Source organism: Eucyclogobius newberryi, unplaced genomic scaffold, assembly GCF_026437365.1.
Source record: "Eucyclogobius newberryi isolate DKJ021-1_F unplaced genomic scaffold, fEucNew1.0.hap1 SCAF_172, whole genome shotgun sequence".
Taxonomy (NCBI): domain Eukaryota; kingdom Metazoa; phylum Chordata; class Actinopteri; order Gobiiformes; family Gobiidae; genus Eucyclogobius; species Eucyclogobius newberryi.
In genome coordinates this window covers 68,523-95,466 of record NW_027315804.1, presented here as the reverse complement: position 1 = coordinate 95,466, position 26,944 = coordinate 68,523, and the positions used below count along the sequence as shown (strand labels likewise).

Sequence of the window (26,944 nt, the reverse complement as noted above, 5' to 3'; positions counted from 1 at the left end):
TAATCATGTGCAATACTGAAATAATCATGTGCAATACTGAAATAATCATGTGCAATACTGTGATATAATGTCAACCATCCTGGTGCAATATATTCTGTCTATATAACAGCTGAAAATAAGAGTTTTTTTTCAAGTTCTGTTTTTTATTATTATACAACAAAAACATGACTAAGTGAGGTAAAGTGATTAAAAAAGACAAAAACTAAAAGCGTCAAAAACAAGAGTAAAAGCAACAACAATGCAACAAAAGTATGACCAAACGCAACAAAAACACGGACCACAGAAAGGGCCCATAAGTGACTACAACAAGTCACAACAATTTGACTAAAAGCGATAAAAAACGACTAAAAACGACAAAAATGTGTGACTAAACCCAACAAACACACAACTATAAGCAAAAAAAGTGTGACTAGAAGCTACAAAAACTTGACTAAAAGTGACAAAATGCGACTTCAATTCAATTTATTTTTGTAACAAAATCACAAAATCACAAATTGAGGGCGACAGTGAAAAACAGAGTCAACAATGTCCATAAGGCAATGTCCCAGCGTCCCGTGTCCTTAGACACATGTCCCAGCGTCCCGTGTCCTTAGACACATGTCCCAGCATCCCATGATCTCAGACAAATGTCCCAGCGTCCCGTGTCCTTAGACACATGTCCCAGCGTCCCGTGTCCTTAGACACATGTCCCAGCATCCCAAGATCTCAGACAAATGTCCCAGCGTCCCATGATCTCAGACAAATGTCCCAGCGTCCCGTGTCCTTAGACAAATGTCCCAGCGTCCCGTGTCCTTAGACAAATGTCCCAGCGTCCCGTGTCCTTAGACAAATGTCCCAGCGTCCCGTGTCCTTAGACACATGTCCCAGCATCCCATGATCTCAGACAAATGTCCCAGCGTCCCGTGTCCTTAGACACATGTCCCAGCTTCCCGTGTCCTTAGACACATGTCCCAGCATCCCAAGATCTCAGACAAATGTCCCAGCGTCCCATGATCTCAGACAAATGTCCCAGCATCCCATGATCTCGGACAAATGTCCCAGCGTCCAGTGTCCTTAGACACATGTCCCAGCATCCCAAGATCTCAGACAAATGTCCCAGCGTCCCATGATCTCAGACAAATGTCCCAGCATCCCATGATCTCGGACAAATGTCCCAGCGTCCAGTGTCCTTAGACACATGTCCCAGCATCCCATGATCTCAGACAAATGTCCCAGCGTCCCGTGTCCTTAGACACATGTCCTAGCGTCCCGTGTCCTTAGACACATGTCCCAGCGTCCCGTGTCCTTAGACACATGTCTCAGCGTCCCGTGTCCTTTGACACATGTCCTAGCGTCCTGTGACCTTGGACACATGTCCCAGCGTCCTGTGACCTTAGACACATGTCCTAGCGTCCTGTGACCTTAGACACATGTCCTAGCGTCCTGTGACCTTAGACACACACACACACACTGTTCCAGTGTGTGTGTGTGTGTGTGTGTGTGTGAAGGGCGTGGCTCAAGCTAATGTGTGAGGGGCGTGGCTAAAGCTAGTGTGAGGAGCGTGGCTAAAGCTAGTGTGTGAGGGGCGTGGCTAGAGCTAGTGTGAGGAGCGTGGCTAGAGCTAGAGTGTGAGGGGCGTGGCTAGAGCTAGTGTGAGGAGCGTGGCTAGAGCTAGAGTGTGAGGGGCGTGACTAGAGCTAGACTAAACAGGAACAGCTTTTGCCTCATTTATTTCACTTCTCTGCAAATCTTCTACACCGCGTTTTATCCACTCTTTATGTCATGCATTGGCTTTGGATAATGTTAGATGCATTATGGGTACTGACAAAGCCGTGAGGGTAACCCTAACCCCCTAACCCCCTGACCCTAACCCCCTGACCCTAACCCTAACCTCCTGACCCTAACCTCCTGACCCTAACCCCCTGACCCTAACCCTCTGACCCTAACCCCCAGACCCTAACCCCCTGACCCTAACCCTAACCACCTGACCCTAACAACCTGACCCTAACCACCTGACCCTAACCACCTGACCCTAACCACCTGACCCTAACCCCCTAACCCTAACCCCCAAACCCTAACCCCCTGACCCTAACCACCTGACCCTAACCACCTGACCCTAACCACCTAACCCTAACCCTGACCCTAACCCCCTAACCCTGACCCTAAACACCTGACCCTAACCCTCTGACCCTAACCACCTGACCCTAACCACCTGACCCTAACCACCTGACCCTAACCACCTGACCCTAACCCTCTGACCATAACCACCTGACCATAACCACCTGACCCTAACCTCCTGACCCTAACCTCCTGACCCTAACCCCCTGACCCTAACCCCCTGACCCTAACCCTCTGACCCTAACCCCCTAACCCTAACCCCCAAACCCTAACCCCCTGACCCTAACCCCCTGACCCTAACCACCTGACCCTAACCACCTGACCCTAACCACCTAACCCTAACCCTGACCCTAACCCCCTAACCCTGACCCTAACCACCTGACCCTAACCCTCTGACCCTAACCACCTGACCCTAACCACCTGACCCTAACCACCTGACCATAACCACCTGACCATAACCACCTGACCATAACCACCTGACCCTAACCACCTGACCCTAACCCTAACCCAGTGCCGTGAGTCGATAAACTAGAAACAGCTGTTCTTTTTGGACTTACCTGAGGATTCCTGGACTGCGTGGTGGGCTGCGGGTTTGGACCAGGGCCTTTGTGGGAGTCTGAGGGCTCTTGGGGGGGCTCTTGGGGGGGCTCCTGGGGGGGCTCCTGGGGAGGCTCCTAGGGGGGCTCCTGGGTGACAGAGCGAGTGGGCCCCGAGGGCTGCGTCCGGGAGAGGGAAGTCTATGTCGCAGCTCGTCGTTCACTCGAGGATTCGCTGTAGAAAGACAGAAAGGGTCAGATATTATTGTTTGTTCACATTTCATGCAAATCTTGACTTTACAGACACTTTTGAGCTCATTGTGCTTTTGAAGACAAAGGTTTGTGTAAACAAACACTTTAAAGCTCATGTGGCCGTAATGTTCATGTGGGTTAGGGTTCGGGGGGCACCGTGACTTCACCTTATTCTTCTTTTATTGGGTATAATATTGCATAGTTTAAAATATATTCTTGTAAATCAGGGACAGAAGGCTGATGGTCGAAATGAGTTTCCTCCGCCGTGTGGCTTGGCGCTCCCTTAGAGATAAGGTGAGGAGCTCGGCCACACAGGGGGAGCTCGGAGTAGAGCCGCTGCTCCTCCAGCTGAGGTGGCTCGGGCATCTGTTCCGGAGCCTCCTGGGCTCCTGCCTGGGGAGGTGTTTCGGGCATGTCCCACCAGGAAGAGGCCCCGGGGAAGACCCAGGACACGCTGGAGAGACTATGTCTCTCGGCTGGCATGGGAACGCCTCGGGATCCCCTTGGAGGAGTTGGAGGAAGTGTCTGGGGAGGAGGAAGTCTGGGAATCCCTGGTTAGACTGCTGCCCCCGTGACCCGGCCCCGGATAATGCGGAAGAAGATGGACGGATGGACAAATGTATCATTACTCTACTGATTACGTTAAAATAAATGGGAAAGTGATTTTGTTCTGACTGACAAAGAGCTGGAAAGTATCACATCCCAGTGGAGCGCCACAAGATCACATGTTTGAAGGGAATTCTATTGGAAAGGTGTGATTTTTCGTAACACTATGTCAAAGTGGCACCAAAGAAATTCTGGCAAACCGTCCGGCGCCTCAGGAGGGGGAAGCAGTGCCTCACCAACACCGTTTACGGTGCGGGTGGAGGCCTACTGACCTCGACTGGGGATGTCGTCGGACGGTGGAAGGAATACTTTGAGGATCTCCTTAATCCCTCAGTCACGTCTTCCGAAGAGGAAGTCGAGACCGGGGACTCGGAAGCTGGCTCATCCATCACCCAAGCTGAAGTCACTGAGGTTGTTCGCAAACTCCTCGGTGGCTCCGGGGGTGGATGAGATCCGCCCTGAGTACCTAAAGTATCTGGATGTTGTAGGACTGTCTTGGTTGACACGTCTCTGCAACATCGCGTGGCGTTCGGGGACCGTGCCTCTGGACTGGCAGACCGGGGTGGTGGTCCCTCTGTTCAAGAAGGGGGACCGGAGGGTGTGTTCCAAATACAGAGGGATCACACTCCTCAGCCTCCCAGGTAAGGTCTATTCCAAGGTACTGGAGAGGAGAATCCGACCGATAGTCGAACCTCGGATTCAGGAGGAGCAGAGTGGTTTTCGCCCCGGTCGTGGAACACTGGACCAGCTCTATACCCTCCATCGGGTGCTCGAGGGCTCATGGGAGTTTGCCCAACCAGTCCACATGTGCTTTGTGGATCTGGAGAAGGCTTTCGACCGTGTCCCTCGGGGTGTCCTTTGCGGGGTGCTCCGGGAGTACGGGGTCCGGGGCCCTTTGCTCAGGGCTGTCCGGTCCCTGTATGACCGGAGCAGGAGCTGTGTTCGCATTGCCGGCAGTAAGTCAGACCTGTTCCCAGTGCATGTTGGACTCCGCCAGGGCTGCCCTTTGTCACCGGTTCTGTTCATAATTTTTATGGACAGAATTTCTAGGCGCAGTCAGGGGTCGGAGGGTGTGGTCAGGGGCCGGAGGGTGTCCGGTTTGGGGACCACAGGATCTCATCTCTGCTGTTTGCAGACGATGTTGTCCTGATGGCTCCATCAAACCCGGACCTGCAACATGCACTGGGACAGTTTGCAGCCGAGTGTGAAGCGGCTGGGATGAGAATCATCAGCTCCAAATCCGAGGCCATGGTTCTCGACCGGAAAAAGGTGTCTTGCCCTCTTCAGGTGGGTGGGCAGTCCTTGCCCCAAGTGGAGGAGTTCAAGTATCTCGGGGTCTTGTTCACGAGTGAGTGAAGGATGGAGCGTGAGATCGACAGGCGGATCGGTGCAGCGGCTGCAGTGATGCAGTCGCTGCATCGGACTGTTGTGGTGAAGAGGGAGCTGAGTCGAAAGGCAAAGCTCTCTATTTACTGGTCGGTCTACGTTCTGACCTCACCTATGGTCATGAGCTTTGGGTAGTGACCGAAAGAACAAGATCGCGGATACAAGCGGTCGAAATGTGTTTCCTCCGCCGTGTGGCTGGGCGCTCCCTTAGAGATAAGGTGAGGAGCTCGGCCACACGGGGGGAGCTTGGAGTAGAGACGCTGCTCCTCCACCTGTGGGACTGCCCTGTGGGACTGCCCTGTGGGACTGCCCTGTGGGACTGCCCTGTGGGACTGCTCTGTGGGACTGCCCTGTGGGACTGCTCTGTGGGACTGCTCTGTGAGACTGCTCTGTGGGAATGCCCTGTGGGACTGCCCTGTGGGACTGCTCTGTGGGACTGCCCTGTGGGACTGCCCTGTGGGACTGCTCTGTGAGACTGCCCTGTGGGACTGCCCTGTGGGACTGCTCTGTGGGACTGCCCTGTGGGACTGCTCTGTGGGACTGCTCTGTGAGACTGCTCTGTGGGAATGCCCTGTGGGACTGCCCTGTGGGACTGCTCTGTGAGACTGCTCTGTGGGACTGCCCTGTGGGACTGCCCTGTGGGACTGCTCTGTGAGACTGCTCTGTGGGACTGCCCTGTGGGACTGCTCTGTGGGACTGCCCTGTGGGACTGCCCTGTGGGACTGCTCTGTGAGACTGCTCTGTGGGACTGCCCTGTGGGACTGCCCTGTGGGACTGCTCTGTGAGACTGCTCTGTGGGACTGCCCTGTGGGACTGCTCTGTGGGACTGCCCTGTGGGACTGCCCTGTGGGACTGCCCTGTGGGACTGTCTCCTCCCGATGGCAGAAAAAAAGGCCCTCGCTAAATATTTATGACACAAAGTTCACATTCGAAAAAATTTAAAAATGTCATTCGTAATCAATTTGAAACGGGACAAATTTGCCGGACTGTGGTCCAAGTGGGACACTCGCTCTGGTTTACATGCGCTTTAGTTTCTATCGTTTTGTTGGATGTCTGTTGATTTTGATTTGTGTCTGTTGTTCCGTTTTGTTTGATTTATTATGAATAAAAACAATGTCTGTGTGAGAGTTTACTGAGCACTTTAGGGTCAGGATGAAGAGGAAGAGAGTTTACTGAGCACTTTAGGGTCAGGATGAAGAGGAAGAGAGAGAGTTTACTGAGCACTTTAGGGTCAGGATGAAGAGGAAGAGAGTTTACTGAGCACTTTAGGGTCAGGATGAAGAGGAAGAGAGAGAGTTTACTGAGCACTTTAGGGTCAGGATGAAGAGGAAGAGAGAGAGTTTACTGAGCACTTTAGGGTCAGGATGAAGAGGAAGAGAGTTTACTGAGCACTTTAGGGTCAGGATGAAGAGGAAGAGAGAGAGTTTACTGAGCACTTTAGGGTCAGGATGAAGAGGAAGAGAGTTTACTGAGCACTTTAGGGTCAGGATGAAGAGGAAGAGAGAGAGTTTACTGAGCACTTTAGGGTCAGGATGAAGAGGAAGAGAGTTTACTGAGCACTTTAGGGTCAGGATGAAGAGGAAGAGAGAGAGTTTACTGAGCACTTTAGGGTCAGGATGAAGAGGAAGAGAGTTTACTGAGCACTTTAGGGTCAGGATGAAGAGGAAGAGAGAGAGTTTACTGAGCACTTTAGGGTCAGGATGAAGAGGAAGAGAGTTTACTCTGCACTTTAGGGTCAGGATGAAGAGGAAGAGAGAGTTTACCGAGCACTTTAGGGTCAGGATGAAGAGGAAGAGAGTTTACTGAGCACTTTAGGGTCAGGATGAAGAGGAAGAGAGAGTTTACTGAGCACTTTAGGGTCAGGATGAAGAGGAAGAGAGAGAGTTTACTGAGCACTTTAGGGTCAGGATGAAGAGGAAGAGAGAGAGTTTACTGAGCACTTTAGGGTCAGGATGAAGAGGAAGAGAGTTTACTGAGCACTTTAGGGTCAGGATGAAGAGAGAGAGTTTACTGAGCACTTTAGGGTCAGGATGAAGAGGAAGAGAGAGAGTTTACTGAGCACTTTAGGGTCAGGATGAAGAGGAAGAGAGAGAGTTTACTGAGCACTTTAGGGTCAGGATGAAGAGGAAGAGAGAGAGTTTACTGAGCACTTTAGGGTCAGGATGAAGAGAGAGAGTTTACTGAGCACTTTAGGGTCAGGATGAAGAGGAAGAGAGAGAGTTTACTGAGCACTTTAGGGTCAGGATGAAGAGGAAGAGAGTTTACTGAGCACTTTAGGGTCAGGATGAAGAGGAAGAGAGAGTTTACCGAGCACTTTAGGGTCAGGATGAAGAGGAAGAGAGTTTACTGAGCACTTTAGGGTCAGGATGAAGAGGAAGAGAGAGAGTTTACTGAGCACTTTAGGGTCAGGATGAAGAGGAAGAGAGAGAGTTTACTGAGCACTTTAGGGTCAGGATGAAGAGGAAGAGAGTTTACTGAGCACTTTAGGGTCAGGATGAAGAGAGAGAGTTTACTGAGCACTTTAGGGTCAGGATGAAGAGGAAGAGAGAGAGTTTACTGAGCACTTTAGGGTCAGGATGAAGAGGAAGAGAGAGAGTTTACTGAGCACTTTAGGGTCAGGATGAAGAGAGAGAGTTTACTGAGCACTTTAGGGTCAGGATGAAGAGGAAGAGAGAGAGTTTACTGAGCACTTTAGGGTCAGGATGAAGAGAGAGAGTTTACTGAGCACTTTAGGGTCAGGATGAAGAGGAAGAGAGAGAGTTTACTGAGCACTTTAGGGTCAGGATGAAGAGGAAGAGAGAGAGTTTACTGAGCACTTTAGGGTCAGGATGAAGAGGAAGAGAGAGAGTTTACTGAGCACTTTAGGGTCAGGATGAAGAGGAAGAGAGAGAGTTTACTGAGCACTTTAGGGTCAGGATGAAGAGGAAGAGAGAGAGTTTACTGAGCACTTTAGGGTCAGGATGAAGAGGAAGAGAGAGAGTTTACTGAGCACTCTGAAGCTGCACAAACAGATCAGGTTAAGCGGCACTTTGGAGCAGAGCAGTGAAGAGTGTTTACAGCTCTCATTAAGGCTCTTAATGCAGCGCGTTAATATAACGTGCTAATACAACGTGCTAATGCGGCGCTAATGTGTGTGTTAAGACGTTGTTAATGAGCTTGTGTTAAGAGCTGAGCAAAGGCAGAGCTCGGGTGAAGAACAAACAAAGACTGAGTGAGCGAACAGAAGAAGAGGCTCTGTCCAAGTGGTAGAACATGCAACGAAACTGGATTTACAACTGAGCCTAACACTTAACCCTTAACCGTAAACCCCTAACCCTAACCCTTAACCCTAACCCCTAACCCTTAACCCCTAACCCTTACCCCTAACCCTTACCCTTAACCCCTTACCCTTAACCCTCTGTGCAAAGTGTGCTGTTCGGTGAGAGAGGTTAACACAGTGAGACCGCCTCCCACGTGTGGGGAAGCTAAGGTCCTAAAAATATATATATATTTTATTGTTAATAAAGTTGAGGCTAGTTTGGAACTCTGTTTTTAGAAATCTCTCGACCTCTGGGACTCAGAGTCAACGCTGAAGCTTCCCTGAACATTCAGACGCAGCTCAGACGTTCAGAACCTCGATAAGATATATATATATATATATATATATATATATATATATATATATATATATATATATATATATATATATATATACATACGTATATATATATATATGTATACATATACACGTCATAAGGCGCTGGTACAGCTGGCAGCCCGGTGTAAACGCTCTCTCTTCTTTCTCACACTTATTGTGCTTTATCTCCTATATTTTGTAAATATAGTTAGTATATTTTTTCTATTTTACTGTACGATAGGGACACGCGCTGGAATAGTTTTTTAATTCAACTGTTTTTGACTTTTTTTTGGCTGGATTTGAGCGTTTTTCGTTGCGTTCGTTGTGTTGTTGTGACGTGAGCTAGCTCCGAGCGAGCCCACCAGCCCACCAGCCCCCCCCCGCGCCCTCCGGCCGCGCTAAAGTACGGCGTGTCGTCGGTACACGTTTATATACACGTTTATATACACGTTTATATACACGTTTATATGGAAGAGGAACTTCACCAACGATCGGGACACGCACTGGAATCGCTTTAAATTAACTTGTTTTGACTTTATTCGGCTGGATTGAGTGTTTTCGTCGTGTCGTTGCGATGTGTCTTGGCTCTGAGTCCCCCGGCTCCGGCCACGCCCCCCGGCTCCGGCCCGGCCCCCCGGCTCCGGCCCCCCGGCTCCGGCCCCGTACCGCGTTTCCACAAAGGAGGAACTCATGAAACTGCCGACAACAGTCGTCTTACCCGGAGATCGTCACGTTATCCCGTCGCAGTACTGACCTAACCTAATACTGATGTGCAATTCTGTCGTATGTGCAATTGCTGTTGGAATTCATGTGCAATTCATGTGCAATTACTGTGAAATTCATGTGCAATCTATGTGCTGTCGTGACACATATTCATGTGCAATTACTGTCGGGATCACATGCAATGGTATTTATTTATTTATTTGTCTATGGGAGTTTTTATTTATAGGAGATCTTCTACTGAAAGTGTTTTTCAGACTTCCTATAAGTGATCTGTTCTTCTGGATCTACCTCTGTATTTACCTGCGTTGCACCAATGAAATTTCCCCATGTGGGACAATAAAGGAATATCTTATCTTATCTTATCTTATCTTATCTTATCTTACATATACACACATATATATACATATATATACATACATATATATACATATATATATATATATATATGTATACATATACACACATATATATACATATACATATATATACATATATATATATATATATATATATATATATACATATATATATATATATATACATATATATATATATATATATATATATGTATACATATACATACATATATATACATATATATATACATATATATACATATATATAATATACATATATATATATATATATATATATATATATATAATATACATATATATATACATATATATATATATAATATGACATCCGCCTGAACACTGACACGGGCAAAGCCTCAGTCTTAATTCTGTTAGATCTGAGTGCTGCTTTTGACACTGTCGATCATGGGATCCTCTTACAGAGACTAGAGGACTGGGTGGGCATCACTGGCACTGCCCTAAACTGGTTAAGGTCCTATCTGGAAGACAGGAAGTACTTTGTTGAAATTGGTAGCTGTGTCTCAGACCACATGACCCTGACCTGTGGAGTGCCCCAAGGGTCAGTCCTGGGTCCCCTTCTGTTCAACCTCTACATGCTGCCGTTAGGTCAGTTGATACGCAGTGAAAATGTGTCCTATCACAATTATGCAGACGACACTCAGATCTATGTTTCACTGTCGGCAGGTGACTATGGACCAGTAGATTCACTCTGTCACTGCATCCAACAGATCAGTTTGTGGATGCAAAACAACTTTCTCCAGCTGAACTCAGACAAGACTGAAATAATCGTTTTTGGCCCACAGAAACAAAGAGAAAGTGTTAGCGGTCACCTCCAGAGTCTCGCTCTAAAACCTACAAACCAAATTAGAAATCTGGGGGTAATAATGGACTCAGACTTGAACTTTAATAGCCACGTCAAATCAATAACATCAGCAGCTTTTTACCATCTAAAAAACATTGCCAAAATCAAAAATATAGTGTCAAAACCAGATTTAGAGAGACTTATCCATGCGTTTGTCTCCAGTAGATTAGACTACTGTAACGGCCGCTCACTGGTCTCTCCAAACGAGCTGTAAAACAGCTGCAGTACATCCAGAACGCTGCTGCTCGGGTCCTGACTAGAACCAGGAAGTATGATCACATTAGTCCTGTTCTCAGGTCTCTGCACTGCCCCCTGTGGCTCAGAGAAGAGACTTTAAAGCAGCTCTGCTTGTGTACAAGTCTCTCCATGGCCTAGCACCAATGTACATCTTGGATATGTTAGTGCCATATGAACCATCTCGGACTCTGAGGACCTCAGGGACCGGCCTCCTGCTGGTGCCCAGAGTCAGGACAAAACATGGACCGGCCTCTTGCTGGTGCCAGAGTCAGGACAAAACATGGGGAATCTGCGTTTCAGTTTTATGCAGCTCAAATCTGGAACAGTCTTCCTGAAGATGTGAGACAGGCTTCTACTCTGACAATGTTCAAATCTAAGCTAAAAACAGTTTTGTTTAGCTGCGCATATGACTGAAAGGATTTTTTCTTTGCACTCTTCTCTTTTGTTTGTGATTTTATTAGTTTAGAAAATCAGTTGGATTGATAATTTTTAATTTAGTTAATTTTATTGTATTTCTGTTTCTGTAATTTCTTTGTGAATTGAATGCATTTTTCCTGCTGTGAAGCACTTTGAATTGCCTTGTGTATGAAATGTGCTCTACAAATAAACTTGCCTTGCCTATATATATATATATATATATATATACTGTTAAACAAGTGTAAAAGTGACAGTAAATGTGAGATAAAAAAGGTAAAAACAGTGTGAGCCTGAGCTCGTCTCATTTGTGTGCGTCACCGCAGGGGCTCATGGGAAATGGAGTTTATTCAGATTCTGACTCCAGCGGTTTGTGGCGCCACAACAAATCCACTGTAATCAAAAAACTCACAACAAATACCACAACTACTACAGCTACACAAACTACCACTACTACAACAATACTACATCCACTACAACAGCAATACTACATCCACTACTACAGCAATACTACATCCACTACTACAGCAATACTACATCCACTACTACAGCAATACTACATCCACTACTACAGCAATACTACATCCACTACTACAGCAATACTACATCCACTACTACAGCAATACTACATCCACTACTACAGCAATACTACATCCACTACTACAGCAATACTACATCCACTACTACAGCAATACTACATCCACTACTACAGCAATACTACATCCACTACTACAGCAATACTACATCCACTACTACAGCAATACTACATCCACTACTACAGCAATACTACATCCACTACTACAGCAATACTACATCCACTACTACAGCAATACTACATCCACTACTACAGCAATACTACATCCACTACTACAGCAATACTACATCCACTACTACAGCAATACTACATCCACTACTACAGCAATACTACATCAATACTACATCCACTACTACAGCAATGCTACATCCACTACTACAGCAATGCTACATCCACTACTACAGCAATACTACATCCACTACTACAGCAATACTACATCCACTACTACAGCAATACTACATCCACTACTACAGCAATACTACATCAATACTACATCCACTACTACAGCAATGCTACATCCACTACTACAGCAATGCTACATCCACTACTACAGCAATGCTACATCCACTACTACAGCAATGCTACATCCACTACTACAGCAATGCTACATCCACTACTACAGCAATACTACATCCACTACTACAGCAATACTACATCAATACTACATCCACTACTACAGCAATGCTACATCCACTACTACAGCAATACTACATCAATACTACATCCACTACTACAGCAATGCTACATCCACTACTACAGCAATACTACATCCAATACTACAGCAATACTACATCCACTACTACAGCAATACTACATCCACTACTACAGCAATACTACATCCACTACTACAGCAATACTACATCAATACTACATCCACTACTACAGCAATACTACATCCACTACTACAGCAATACTACATCCACTACTACAGCTACACAAACTACCACTACTACAGCAATACTACATCCACTACTACAGCAATACTACATCCACTACTACAGCAATACTACATCCACTACTACAGCAATACTACATCCACTACTACAGCAATACTACAGCAATACTACATCCACTACTACAGCAATACTACATCCACTATTACAGCAATACTACATCCACTACTATAACAATACTATATCCACCAGTGAAATTCAAGCGGCCCGCCCACTAGCCACAGACAGCACGCAGTGGTCTGATTTTGTCAGAGTTCTGCTTTTACAAGATGTAACATGAACATTAAATGTACACATTCAGAGACGCACTGGGACCCCAGCTTTAACCACTACTACAAATACTACAAGTACAACCACTACTACAAATACTACAAGTACAACCACTACTACAAATACTACAAGTACAACCACTACTACAAATACTACAAGTACAACCACTACTACAAATACTACAAGTACAACCATTACTACAAATACTACAAGTACAACCACTACTACGAATACTACAAGTACAACCACTACTACAAATACTACAAGTACAACCACTACTGCAAATACTACAAGTACAACCACTACCACAAATACTACAAATACTACAAGTACAACTACTACTACAAATACTACAAGTACAACCACTACTACAAATACTACAAATACTACAAGTACAACCACTACTACAAATACTACAAGTACAACCACTACTACAAATACTACAAGTACAACCACTACTACAAATACTACAAGTAAAACCACTATTACAAATACTACAAATACTACAAGTACAAACACTACTACAAATACTACAAGTACAACCACTACTACAAATACTACAAGTACAACCACTACTACAAATACTACAAGTACAAACACTACTACAAATACTACAAGTACAACCACTACTACAAATACTACAAGTACAACCACTACTACAAATACTACAAGTACAACCACTACTACAAATACTACAAGTACAACCACTACTACAAATACTACAAGTAAAACCACTACTACAAATACTACAAGTAAAACCACTATTACAAATACTACAAATACTACAAGTACAAACACTACTACAAATACTACAAGTACAACCACTACTACAAATACTACAAGTACAACCACTACTACAAATACTACAAATACTACAAGTACAACCACTACTACAAATACTACAAGTACAACCACTACTACAAATACTGCAAATACTACAAGTACAACCACTACCACAAATACTACAAATACTACAAGTACAACTACTACTACAAATACTACAAATACTACAAGTAAAACCACTACTACAAATACTACAAGTACAAACACTACTACAAATACTACAAGTACAACCACTACTACAAATACTACAAGTACAACCACTACTACAAGTACAACCACTACTACAAATACTACAAATACTACAAGTGCAACCACTACTACAAATACTACAAATATTACAAGTACAACCACTACTACAAATACTACAAGTACAACCACTACTACAAATACTACAAGTACAACCACTACTACAAATACTACAAATACTACAAGTACAACCACTACTACAAATACTACAAATACTACAAGTGCAACCACTACTACAAATACTACAAATACTACAAGTGCAACCACTACTACAAATACTGCAAATACTACAAGTACAACCACTACCACAAATACTACAAATACTACAAATCAAATCAAATCAAATCAATTTATTTTTGTAAGGCCCAAAATCACAACAACAGTTGCCTCTGAGGGCCAACAGTTGCCTCTGAGGGCCAGGTACAACTACTACTACAAATACTACAAATACTACAAGTACAACCACTACTACAAATACTGCAAATACTACAAGTACAACCACTACCACAATAACTACAAATACTACAAGCACAACTACTACTACAAATACTACAAGTACAACCACTACCCTCTGAGGCAACTGCTGTTGTGATTTTGGGCATTTGAATTGAATTACAACTACTGTCATACACGTTGTACTTTGCACCACTTTATACTTTGTACCACTTTATACTTTGTACCACTTTGTGGTTTGTGTACACATTGTACCACTTTGTGGTTTGTGTACACATTGTGGTTTGTGTACACTTTGTACTTTGTGGTTTGTACTTTGTAGTTTGTGTACACTTTGTACTTTGTGGTTTGTACTTTGTGGTTTGTGTACACTTTGTACTTTGTGGTTTGTACTTTGTGGTTTGTACTTTGTGGTTTGTACTTTGTGGTTTGTACTTTGTGGTTTGTACTTTGTGGTTTGTACTTTGTGGTTTGTACTTTGTGGTTTGTACTTTGTAGTTTGTACTTTGTGGTTTGTACTTTGTGGTTTGTACTTTGTGGTTTGTACTTTGTGGTTTGTACTTTGTGGTTTGTACTTTGTGGTTTGTACTTTGTGGTTTGTACTTTGTGGTTTGTACTTTGTGGTTTGTACTTTGTGGTTTGTACTTTGTGGTTTGTACTTTGTGGTTTGTACTTTGTACTTTGTGCTGCTCTGACTCGGTCCAAACTTGGTTCTTGATAAAACTCACATTCCTGTAAATGACTATTCCTGCACATTAATATTCGTCACATTTCGCCTAAATCCTCTTAAATGTCCGTCCATGTTTCGCCGGACGGGCCGTTTGAAGTGATGACATCGCCGCGATCGGCCTGGGCCAATCACAGCGCGTCACCGCACTCTCATTAATTTTTTAAGCTGGATTTAATTCAGGCCGGTGGCTGCGGCGCCTCCAACTGGCCGCATGAATATTTATAACAGTGTCGCTCTGATTACACGGCTCTGCTGCAAATCCCACTGATCCCACTGATCCACCAAAGAGCGGGAGACGAGAGAGGAAAGGGAAGAAAGAGAGAGAAGAGACAGAAAGAGGAGAAGGAACGAAGAGGAGAGGAAGAAACCCCACTGATCCCACTGATTCAGGAAACGAGAAACGAAAGAAGAGCGCGAAGAGAGAGTGAGAAGGGAAGAGAAGTGAGGAAGAAACCCCACTGATCCAAGAAACGAAGAGCGAGAAGAGAACGGAAGGAAGGGAAGAAAGGGGAGAGCGCGGGAGACGAGGAGAAGGGAAAGGAAAGAGAGGAAGAAAGAGGAGAGTGCGGGAGACGAGGAGAAGGGAAAGGAAAGAGAGGAAGAAAGAGGAGAGCGCGGGAGACGAGGAGAAGGGAAAGGAAAGAGAGGAAGAAAGAGGAGAGTGCGGGAGACGAGGAGAAGGGAAAGGAAAGAGAGGAAGAAAGAGGAGAGTGCGGGAGACGAGGAGAAGGGAAAGGAAAGAGAGGAAGAAAGAGGAGAGTGCGGGAGACGAGGAGAAGGGAAAGGAAAGAGAGGAAGAAAGAGGAGAGCGCGGGAGACGAGGAGAAGGGAAAGGAAAGAGAGGAAGAAAGAGGAGAGTGCGGGAGACGAGGAGAAGGGAAAGGAAAGAGAGGAAGAAAGAGGAGAATGCGGGAGACGAGGAGAAGGGAAAGGAAAGAGAGGAAGAAAGAGGAGAGCGCGGGAGACGAGGAGAAGTGAAAGGAAAGAGAGGAAGAAAGAGGAGAGCGCGGGAGACGAGGAGAAGGGAAAGGAAAGAGAGGAAGAAAGAGGAGAGCGCGGGAGACGAGGAGAAGTGAAAGGAAAGAGAGGAAAAAAGAGGAGAGCGCGGGAGACGAGGAGAAGGGAAAGGAAAGAGAGGAAGAAAGAGGAGAGCGCGGGAGACGAGGAGAAGGGAAAGGAAAGAGAGGAAGAAAGAGGAGAGCGCGGGAGACGAGGAGAAGGGAAAGGAAAGAGAGGAAGAAAGAGGAGAGCGCGGGAGACGAGGAGAAGGGAAAGGAAAGAGGAAGAAAGAGGAGAGTGCGGGAGACGAGGAGAAGGGAAAGGAAAGAGGAAGAAAGAGGAGAGCGCGGGAGACGAGGAGAAGTGAAAGGAAAGAGAGGAAGAAAGAGGAGAGCGCGGGAGACGAGGAGAAGGGAAAGGAAAGAGAGGAAGAAAGAGGAGAGCGCGGGAGACGAGGAGAAGTGAAAGGAAAGAGAGGAAAAAAGAGGAGAGCGCGGGAGACGAGGAGAAGGGAAAGGAAAGAGAGGAAGAAAGAGGAGAGCGCGGGAGACAAGGAGAAGGGAAAGGAAAGAGAGGAAGAAAGAGGAGAGCGCGGGAGACGAGAAGTGAAAGGAAAGAGAGGAAGAAAGGGAAAGAGGAGAAAGAGGGAGACGAGGAGAAGGGAAAGGAAAGAGAGGAAGAAAGAGGAGAGCGCGGGAGACAAGGAGAAGGGAAAGGAAAGAGAGGAAGAAAGAGGAGAGCGCGGGAGACGAGGAGAAGGGAAAGGAAAGAGAGGAAGAAAGAGGAGAGTGCGAGAGACGAGGGGAAGGGAAAGGAAAGAGAGGAAGAAAGGGAAAGAGTAGAAAGAGGGAGACGAGGGGAAGGGAAAGGAAAGAGAGGAAGAAAGGGAAAGAGGAGAAAGAGGGAGACGAGGAGAAGGGAAGGGAAAGGAAAGAGAGGAAGAAAGGGAGACAAGAGAGAGGAAGGGAAAAAAGGGGGAGAGAGGAGAGGAGGAAGAGGAGAGGAGGAAGAGGAAGAAGAGAGGAGGAAGAGGATGAAGAGGAGAGGTGGAGGAAGAGAGGAGGAAGAGTAGAGGAGGAAGAGGAGAGGAGGAAGAGAGGAGGAGGAAGAGGAGAGGAGGAAGAAGAGAGGAGGAAAAGAGGAGGAGGAAGAGGAGGAAGAGGAGAGGAGGAAGAAGAGAGGAGGAAGAGGAGAGGAGGAAGAAGAGAGGAGGAAGAGGAGAGGAGAGGTGGAAGAGGAGAGGAGGAGAGGAGAGGAGGAAGAGGAGAGGAGGAAGAGGAGAGGAGGAAAAGAGGAGGAGGAAGAGGAGGAAGAGGAGAGGAGGAAGAAGAGAGGAGGAAGAGGAGAGGAGGAAGAAGAGAGGAGGAAGAGGAGTGGAGGAAGAAGAGAGGAGGAAGAAGAGAGGAGGAAGAAGAGAGGAGGAAGAAGAGAGGAGGAAGAGGAGAGGAGGAAGAGGAGACACAGAGGAAACGACGCCCCAACAGAGGAGACGACGCCCCCAACAGAGGAGACGAAGCCCCCTACAGAGGAGACGACGCCCCCTACAGAGGAGACGACGCCCCCAACAGAGGAGACGACGCCCCCAACAGAGGAGACGACGCCCCCTACAGAGGAGACGACGCCCCCAACAGAGGAGACGACGCCCCCAACAGAGGAGACGAAGCCCCCTACAGAGGAGACGACGCCCCCTACAGAGACGACGCCCCCAACAGAGGAGACGACGCCCCCAACAGAGGAGACGACGCCCCCTACAGAGGAGACGACGCCCCCAACAGAGGAGACGACGCCCCCTACAGAGGAGACGACGCCCCCTACAGAGGAGACGACGCCCCCTACAGAGGATACGACGCCCCCAACAGAGGAGACGACGCCCCCAACAGAGGAGACGACGCCCCCTACAGAGGAGACGACGCCCCCTACAGAGGAGACGACGCCCCCAACAGAGGAGACGACGCCCCCTACAGAGGAGACGACGCCCCCTACAGAGGAGACGACGCCCCCTACAGAGGATACGACGCCCCCAACAGAGGAGACGACGCCCCCAACAGAGGAGACGACGCCCCCTACAGAGGAGACGAAGCCCCCTACAGAGGAGACGACGCCCCCTACAGAGGAGACGACGCCCCCTACAGAGGAGACGACGCCCCCAACAGAGGAGACGACGCCCCCAACAGAGGAGACGACGCCCCCTACAGAGGAGACGACGCCCCCAACAGAGGAGACGACGCCCCCTACAGAGGAGACGACGCCCCCTACAGAGGAGACGACGCCCCCTACAGAGGATACGACGCCCCCAACAGAGGAGACGACGCCCCCAACAGAGGAGACGACGCCCCCTACAGAGGAGACGACGCCCCCAACAGAGGAGACAACGCCCCCTACAGAGGAGACGACGCCCCCTACAGTCCAACTGTAGAATCCTTCATATTTCATAACATTCTTTCATCTTTTTTCAACTTGTGTTTTTCTTCACCAGAGCCAGTTCCTAAACCTTTTCTGATTCTGGTGAATAGATCTTTTGACCTAATCATCTTATTAGAAGATCAACTCAATTATTTATTCTATTTGTCCATCGTCTCATTTATGTCTCAGTCTTTTTCTGACCTCAGCGTTTGACCCTATTGACCACAACATTCTACTGCAGAGGCCCCGCCCTCAGAGGCCCCGCCCTCTGCAGAGGTTAGAATGTGATGTAGGTGTCAGAGGCCCCGCCCTCTGCAGAGGTTAGAACGTGATGTAGGTGTCAGAGGCCCCACCCTCAGAGGCCCCGCCCTCAGCTGCCCCGCCCTCAGCTGCTTTACATCCTATTTATATGATATGTACCAGTTTGTTCATGTAAAAAGAGCTCCTCCCCCTGTTCTACAGTAACTTACGGTGTGCCACAGGGGTCAGTACTGGGTCCAGTTTTGTTTACTCTTTACATGCTGCCGTTAGGTCACATGATCAGGTCACATGATCAGATGCAGATGACACTCCGCTGTATTTATAAATGAACCTGATCAGAGCAATCAGACAGACTTAGCCTGGAGGACACTTAATGATCTGCTTCTTAACCATGAATAAACCGAGGTCAATGTGCTGGAGGTCATTGTGCTGGAGGTCATTGTGCTGGTCCTAAACATGTACGAGACGCTCTATCTGAGCAGATAGTCTCACTGAAGCCTCCAGTTCTACTGTAAGAAACCTCAGAGTCTTATTGGACCAGGAGCTCTCATTTAAAGCTCATATAAATCAAGCTTGTAAAACAGACTCTTTCATCTGTGTAAAAAAGATCAAATCAGAAGAATCCGGCCTAAAAGTGAAGCTGAAAAACGTCTCCTGCATTTGTAACGACTAGATTCTCCTGTAACTCCTGCTCACAGCAGGTCCTAAAAGTTCCATAAAAAGCTTTAACTGGTTCAAAATGCAGCAGCAAGATTACTAACAGCAACTAAAAGAAGAGAGCACATTACGCCGGTGCTGGAGTCTCTTCACTGGCACCTGTCCAGTTTAGAATCACATTTAAACTCCTCCTCCTGATTTACAAAGCCATAAATGACATGGCCCCTCCTACCTCAAAGATGCTCTAGAACCATCTAAAAGCACAGTAGGAGGTAGAGCCTTCTGGTGGTGCCAAGAGTCTCTAAAAGCACAGTAGGAGGTAGAATATGTCGGTGTAATCCCTCATTCGTCCAGGCGTGTTCCATAGTAGAAAAAGCTTCAGTTGTAGTCATCTGGACTCAGAAAAAAATATTTTTTTATTTTTTTCTAACTGAGTCCAGATGACTACAACTGAAGCTTTTTCTAGTAGGAGGTAGAGCCTTCTGGTGGTCCCAAGAGTCTCTAAAAGCACGGTAGGAGGTAGAGCCTTCTGGTGGTCCCAAGAGTCTCTAAAAGCACAGTAGGAGGTTGAGTCCTGTCCATGTTAAAGAGGCCGACACAGTCTCTTCATTTAAGTCCAGGCTTAAAACGTTCCTCTTTGAAATGACTTCTGGCCCGCTGCCCTAGGAGCAACTCTGGGGGAAGTATGGCAGCTTGAGCTCTATCCTCTAATAAACACTACTTTTACGGTCAACAGTATTTCATATTTGAGTTCTCCTGTGTCTGGTCACTGCTGGTCACATGTTTCTCTCCTTCTGTTTCAGACGCTGCTGATGCAGATGCTGCAGATGCTGCAGATGCTCCTCCACTGAACTCAAAGAAACAGTTCCTCGTTGACAGCTCGGAGTGGAGCTCTAAAGACGTGTCTTTGTCAAAGACAACACCCAAGTTTCTAAGACTTGGTTTAGCAGACGGGCCTCGATCCCCCACTTACTGGTTCATCCCTGGAATGGCATCAGGGGCAATTATCAGTGTTTCCGTTTTGTCTAGATTTAGCTGCAGTTTTTGCTCAGCCATCGGTTTATTTGCATTGTTTATGTCTCCAAAGTGTCATTTATGTCCCAGTTATAACTCGTTTATATTTCCAGTCTTGTTTACGTCTCGTTTACATCTCCTTTACGTCTCGTTTACGTCTCGTTTACGTGTCTGGTTTACATGTCTGGTTTACATGTCTCGTTTACAAGTCTCGTTTACAAGTCTCGTTTACAAGTCTCGTTTACAAGTCTCGTTTACAAGTCTCGTTTACATGTCTCGTTTACATGTCTCGTTTACAAGTCTCGTTTACAAGTCTCGGTTACAAGTCTCGTTTTACATGTCTCGTTTTACATGTCTCGTTTACAAGTCTCGTTTACAAGTCTCGTTTACATGTCTCGTTTTACATGTCTCGTTTACAAGTCTCGTTTACAAGTCTCGTTTACAAGTCTCGTTTACATGTCTCGTTTACAAGTCTCGGTTACAAGTCTCGTTTACAAGTCTCGGTTACAAGTCTCGTTTACAAGTCTCGTTTTACATGTCTCGTTTTACATGTCTCGTTTACATGTCTCGTTTTACATGTCTCGTTTTACATGTCTCGTTTTACATGTCTCGTTTACAAGTCTCGTTTACAAGTCTCGTTTTACAAGTCTTGTTTACAAGTCTCGTTTTACATGTCTCGTTTTACATGTCTCGTTTACATGTCTCGTTTACATGTTTCGTTTACAAGTCTCGTTTACATGTCTCGTTTACAAGTCTCGTTTTATATGTCTCGTTTACAAGACTCGTTTACAAGTCAACAGTATTTCATATTTGAGTTCTCCTGTGTCTGGTCACTGCTGGTCACATGTTTCTCTCCTTCTGTTTCAGACGCTGCTGATGCAGATGCTGCAGATGCTGCAGATGCTCCTCCACTGAACTCAAAGAAACAGTTCCTCGTTGACAGCTCGGAGTGGAGCTCTAAAGACGTGTCTTTGTCAAAGACAACACCCAAGTTTCTAAGACTTGGTTTAGCAGACGGGCCTCGATCCCCCACTTACTGGTTCATCCCTGGAATGGCATCAGGGGCAATTATCAGTGTTTCCGTTTTGTCTAGATTTAGCTGCAGTTTTTGCTCAGCCATCGGTTTATTTGCATTGTTTATGTCTCCAAAGTGTCATTTATGTCCCAGTTATAACTCGTTTATATTTCCAGTCTTGTTTACGTCTCGTTTACATCTCCTTTACGTCTCGTTTACATGTCTCGTTTACATGTCTCGTTTACAAGTCTCGTTTACAAGTCTCGTTTACAAGTCTCGTTTACAAGTCTCGTTTACAAGTCTCGTTTACATGTCTCGTTTACATGTCTCGTTTACAAGTCTCGGTTACAAGTCTCGTTTACAAGTCTCGTTTACAAGTCTCGTTTTACATGTCTCGTTTTACATGTCTCGTTTACAAGTCTCGTTTACATGTCTCGTTTACATGTCTCGTTTACACGTCTCGTTTACACGTCTGTTTTACACGTCTGTTTTACAAGTCTCGTTTACAAGTCTCGTTTACAAGTCTCGTTTTACAAGTCTCGTTTACATGCCTCGTTTACATGCCTCGTTTACATGTCTCGTTTTACATGTCTCGTTTTACATGTCTCGTTTTACATGTCTCGTTTACAAGTCTCGTTTACAAGTCTCGTTTACAAGTCTCGTTTACAAGTCTCGTTTACAAGTCTCGTTTTACATGTCTCGTTTACAAGTCTCGTTTTACAAGTCTCGTATACATGTCTCGTATACATGTCTCGTTTACATGTTTCGTTTACATGTTTCGTTTACATGTCTCGTTTACATGTTTCGTTTACAAGTCTCGTTTTACATGTCTCGTTTTACATGTCTCGTTTTACATGTCTCGTTTACATGTCTCGTATACATGTCTCGTTTACATGTCTCGTTTACATGTCTCGTTTACATGTTTCGTTTACAAGTCTCGTTTACATGTCTCGTTTACATGTCTCGTTTACATGTTTCGTTTACAAGTCTCGTTTTACAAGTCTCGTTTTACAAGTCTCGTTTACAAGTCTCGTTTACAAGTCTCGTTTTACAAGTCTCGTTTACATGTCTCGTTTACAAGTCTCGTTTACATGTCTCGTTTACAAGACTCGTTTACAAGACTCGTTTACATGTCTCGTTTACATGTCTCGTTTACAAGACTCGTTTGCATGTCTCGTTTGCATGTCTCGTTTACAAGACTCGTTTACATGTCTCGTTTACATGTCTCGTTTACATGTCTCGTTTTACATGTCTCGTTTTACATGTCTCGTTTTACATGTCTCGTTTATAAGACTCGTTTACATGTCTCGTTTACAAGACTCGTTTACATGTCTCGTTTACATGTTTCATTTACAAGTCTCGTTTTACAAGTCTCGTTTTACAAGTCTCGTTTTACATGTCTCGTTTTACATGTCTCGTTTACATGTCTCGTTTACAAGTCTCGTTTACATGTCTCGTTTACAAGACTCGTTTACAAGACTCGTTTACATGTCTCGTTTACATGTCTCGTTTACAAGACTCGTTTGCATGTCTCGTTTGCATGTCTCGTTTACAAGACTCGTTTACATGTCTCGTTTACATGTTTCGTTTACAAGTCTCGTTTTACAAGTCTCGTTTTACAAGTCTCGTTTTACATGTCTCGTTTACATGTCTCGTTTACATGTCTCGTTTACATGTCTCGTTTACATGTCTCGTTTACAAGTCTCGTTTACATGTCTCGTTTTACATGTCTCGTTTACATGTCTCGTTTACATGTCTCGTTTTACAAGTCTCGTTTACAAGTCTCGTTTACAAGTCTCGTTTTACATGTCTCGTTTTACATGTCTCGTTTTACATGTCTCGTTTGCATGTCTCGTTTGCATGTCTCGTTTACATGTCTCGTTTACAAGACTCGTTTACAAGACTCGTTTACATGTCTCGTTTACATGTCTCGTTTACAAGTCTCGTTTTACAAGTCTCGTTTACAAGTCTCGTTTTACAAGTCTCGTTTACAAGTCTCGTTTTACATGTCTCGTTTACAAGTCTCGTTTACATGTCTCGTTTTACAAGTCTCGTTTACATGTCTCGTTTACGACTCGTTTACATGTCTCGTTTGCATGTCTCGTTTACATGTCTCGTTTACATGTCTCGTTTACATGTCTCGTTTTACATGTCTCGTTTTACATGTCTCGTTTACATGTCTCGTTTACATGTCTCGTTTACAAGACTCGTTTACAAGACTCGTTTACATGTCTCGTTTACATGTCTCGTTTTACATGTCTCGTTTACATGTCTCGTTTACAAGTCTCGTTTACAAGTCTCGTTTACAAGTCTCGTTTACAAGTCTCGTTTACATGTCTCGTTTTACATGTCTCGTTTACATGTCTCGTTTACATGTCTCGTTTACATGTCTCGTTTACATGTCTCGTTTACAAGTCTCGTTTACATGTCTCGTTTACATGTCTCGTTTACATGTCTCGTTTTACAAGTCTCGTTTACAAGTCTCGTTTACAAGTCTCGTTTTACATGTCTCGTTTTACATGTCTCGTTTTACATGTCTCGTTTTACATGTCTCGTTTTACATGTCTCGTTTGCATGTCTCGTTTGCATGTCTCGTTTACATGTCTCGTTTACATGTCTCGTTTACATGTCTCGTTTACAAGACTCGTTTACAAGACTCGTTTACATGTCTCGTTTACAAGTCTCGTTTACAAGTCTCGTTTTACAAGTCTCGTTTTACAAGTCTCGTTTACAAGTCTCGTTTTACATGTCTCGTTTACAAGTCTCGTTTACAAGTCTCGTTTACATGTCTCGTTTACATGTCTCGTTTACATGTCTCGTTTACGACTCGTTTGCATGTCTCGTTTGCATGTCTCGTTTACATGTCTCGTTTACATGTCTCGTTTACATGTCTCGTTTACATGTCTCGTTTTACATGTCTCGTTTACATGTCTCGTTTACATGTCTCGTTTACAAGACTCGTTTACAAGACTCGTTTACATGTCTCGTTTACATGTCTCGTTTTACATGTCTCGTTTTACATGTCTCGTTTACAAGTCTCGTTTACATGTCTCGTTTACAAGTCTCGTTTACAAGTCTCGTTTACAAGTCTCGTTTACAAGTCTCGTTTTACATGTCTCGTTTTACATGTCTCGTTTACATGTCTCGTTTTACATGTCTCGTTTTACATGTCTCGTTTTACATGTCTCGTTTACATGTCTCGTTTTACAAGTCTCGTTTTACAAGTCTCGTTTACAAGTCTCGTTTTACATGTCTCGTTTTACATGTCTCGTTTTACAAGTCTCGTTTTACATGTCTCGTTTTACATGTCTCGTTTTACATGTCTCGTTTTACAAGTCTCGTTTTACAAGTCTCGTTTTACATGTCTCGTTTACATGTCTCGTTTGCATGTCTCGTTTACAAGACTCGTTTACATGTCTCGTTTACATGTCTCGTTTTACATGTCTCGTTTTACATGTCTCGTTTTACATGTCTCGTTTATAAGACTCGTTTACATGTCTCGTTTACATGCCTCGTTTACATGTCTCGTTTACATGTCTCGTTTACATGTCTCGTTTACATGTCTCGTTTACAAGTCTCGTTTACAAGTCTCGTTTACATGTCTCGTTTACATGTCTCGTTTACATGTCTCGTTTACATGTCTCGTATACAAGTCTTGTTTACATGCCTCGTTTACATGCCTCGTTTACGACTCGTTTACATGTCTTGTTTACATGTCTCGTTTACAAGTCTCGTTTAAATGCCTCGTTTTACATGTCTCGTTTACATGTCTCGTATACAAGTCTCGTTTACATACCTCGTATACAAGTCTCGTTTACATACCTCGTTTACGACTCGTTTACATGTCTCGTTTTACATGTCTCGTTTACATGTCTCGTTTACATGTCTCGTTTTACATGTCTCGTTTTACATGTCTCGTTTTACATGTCTCGTTTACATGTCTCGTTTACATGTCTCGTTTACATGCCTCGTTTACGACTCGTTTACATGTCTTGTTTACATGTCTCGTTTACATGTCTCGTTTACAAGTCTCGTTTAAATGCCTCGTTTTACATGTCTCGTTTACATGTCTCGTTTTACATGTCTCGTTTACATGTCTCGTATACAAGTCTCGTTTACATGCCTCGTTTACATGTCTTGTTTACATGTCTCGTTTACATGTCTCGTTTACATGTCTCGTTTAAATGCCTCGTTTTACATGTCTCGTTTACATGTCTCGTTTTACATGTCTCGTTTACATGTCTCGTATACAAGTCTCGTTTACATGCCTCGTTTACGACTCGTTTACATGTCTTGTTTACATGTCTCGTTTACATGTCTCGTTTACATGTCTCGTTTAAATGCCTCGTTTTACATGTCTCGTTTACATGTCTCGTTTTACATGTCTCGTTTACAAGTCTCGTTTACGACTCGTTTACATGTCTTGTTTACATGTCTCGTTTACATGTCTCGTTTACATGTCTCGTTTTACATGTCTCGTTTTACAAGTCTCGTTTACATGTCTCGTTTTACAAGTCTCGTTTATGTCTCTGTCTCACTGGATGATAACCCTAACCCTACTTGTAATTGACATAGTAAATATTTGTAATCACTGTTGTTTTTAATCTGCAGAGACAAAATAATTCAAATATGAATTATATTAAACCCGTTTACATAGTGTAATAGTGAGACAGCACCCTCTGCTGGGCTTTTGGAGTACCTACAGGAGCAATACAAGTATTTGTAGTAGTTGCATTATTTGCGGTAGTAAAAGTATTTGTAGTAGTTGCATTATTTGTGGTGGTAAAAGTATTTGTAGTCGTTGCAGTAGCAGTAAAAGTATTTGTAGCAGTTGCATTATTTGCAGTAGTAAAAGTATTTGTAGTAGTTGCATTATTTGCGGTAGTAAAAGTATTTGTAGTCGTCGCAGTAGCAGTAAAAGTATTTGTAGTAGTTCCATTATTTGCGGTAGTAAAAGTATTTGTAGTAGTTGCATTATTTGCGGTAGTAAAAGTATTTGTAGTCGTTGCAGTAGCAGTAAAAGTATTTGTAGTAGTTGCATTTTTTACGGTAGTAAATGTATTTGTAGTCGTTTCGGTATTTGCAGTTGCAGTAAAAGTAAAAGTATTTGTAAGTATCACCTTTGTACATGTCGACCAAAGAGTCCCGAAGTTCTTTGGAGATCCATGTTGAACCTGTGTCTGGACTCTGAGCTGGACCCAAGTCTGGACCGGGCACTTGACCCGGCTCTCTGAAATACATTACATTTGACCCAGTTTAGACCAGTCCCAGTTTAGTCCAGTTCAGACCTGTTTTATACCCGGTTTAGTCCAGTTCAGACGTGTTTTATACCCGGTTTAGTCCTGTTCAGACGTGTTTTATACCCGGTTTAGTCCAGTTCAGACGTGTTTTAGACCAGG

The 26,944-nt window shown here is 44.8% G+C and overlaps 1 protein-coding gene across 2 annotated transcripts in view; it reads right to left on the bottom strand.

The window, feature by feature from the left end:
• The window catches only part of LOC140363677 (mirror-image polydactyly gene 1 protein-like), an 84,455-nt gene that overhangs the window by 39,610 nt on the left and 17,901 nt on the right, over positions 1-26,944 (bottom strand). For both annotated transcript variants that reach the window (XM_072450285.1, XM_072450284.1), the window contains exons 2-3: positions 26,666-26,775; positions 2,655-2,868 (exon numbers count right to left, since the gene is read on the bottom strand). In XM_072450285.1, coding sequence (XP_072306386.1) covers positions 2,655-2,868; positions 26,666-26,675 — 224 coding nt within the window. In that variant the 5' untranslated portion in view covers positions 26,676-26,775. The remainder of the gene's footprint in view (positions 1-2,654; positions 2,869-26,665; positions 26,776-26,944) is intronic.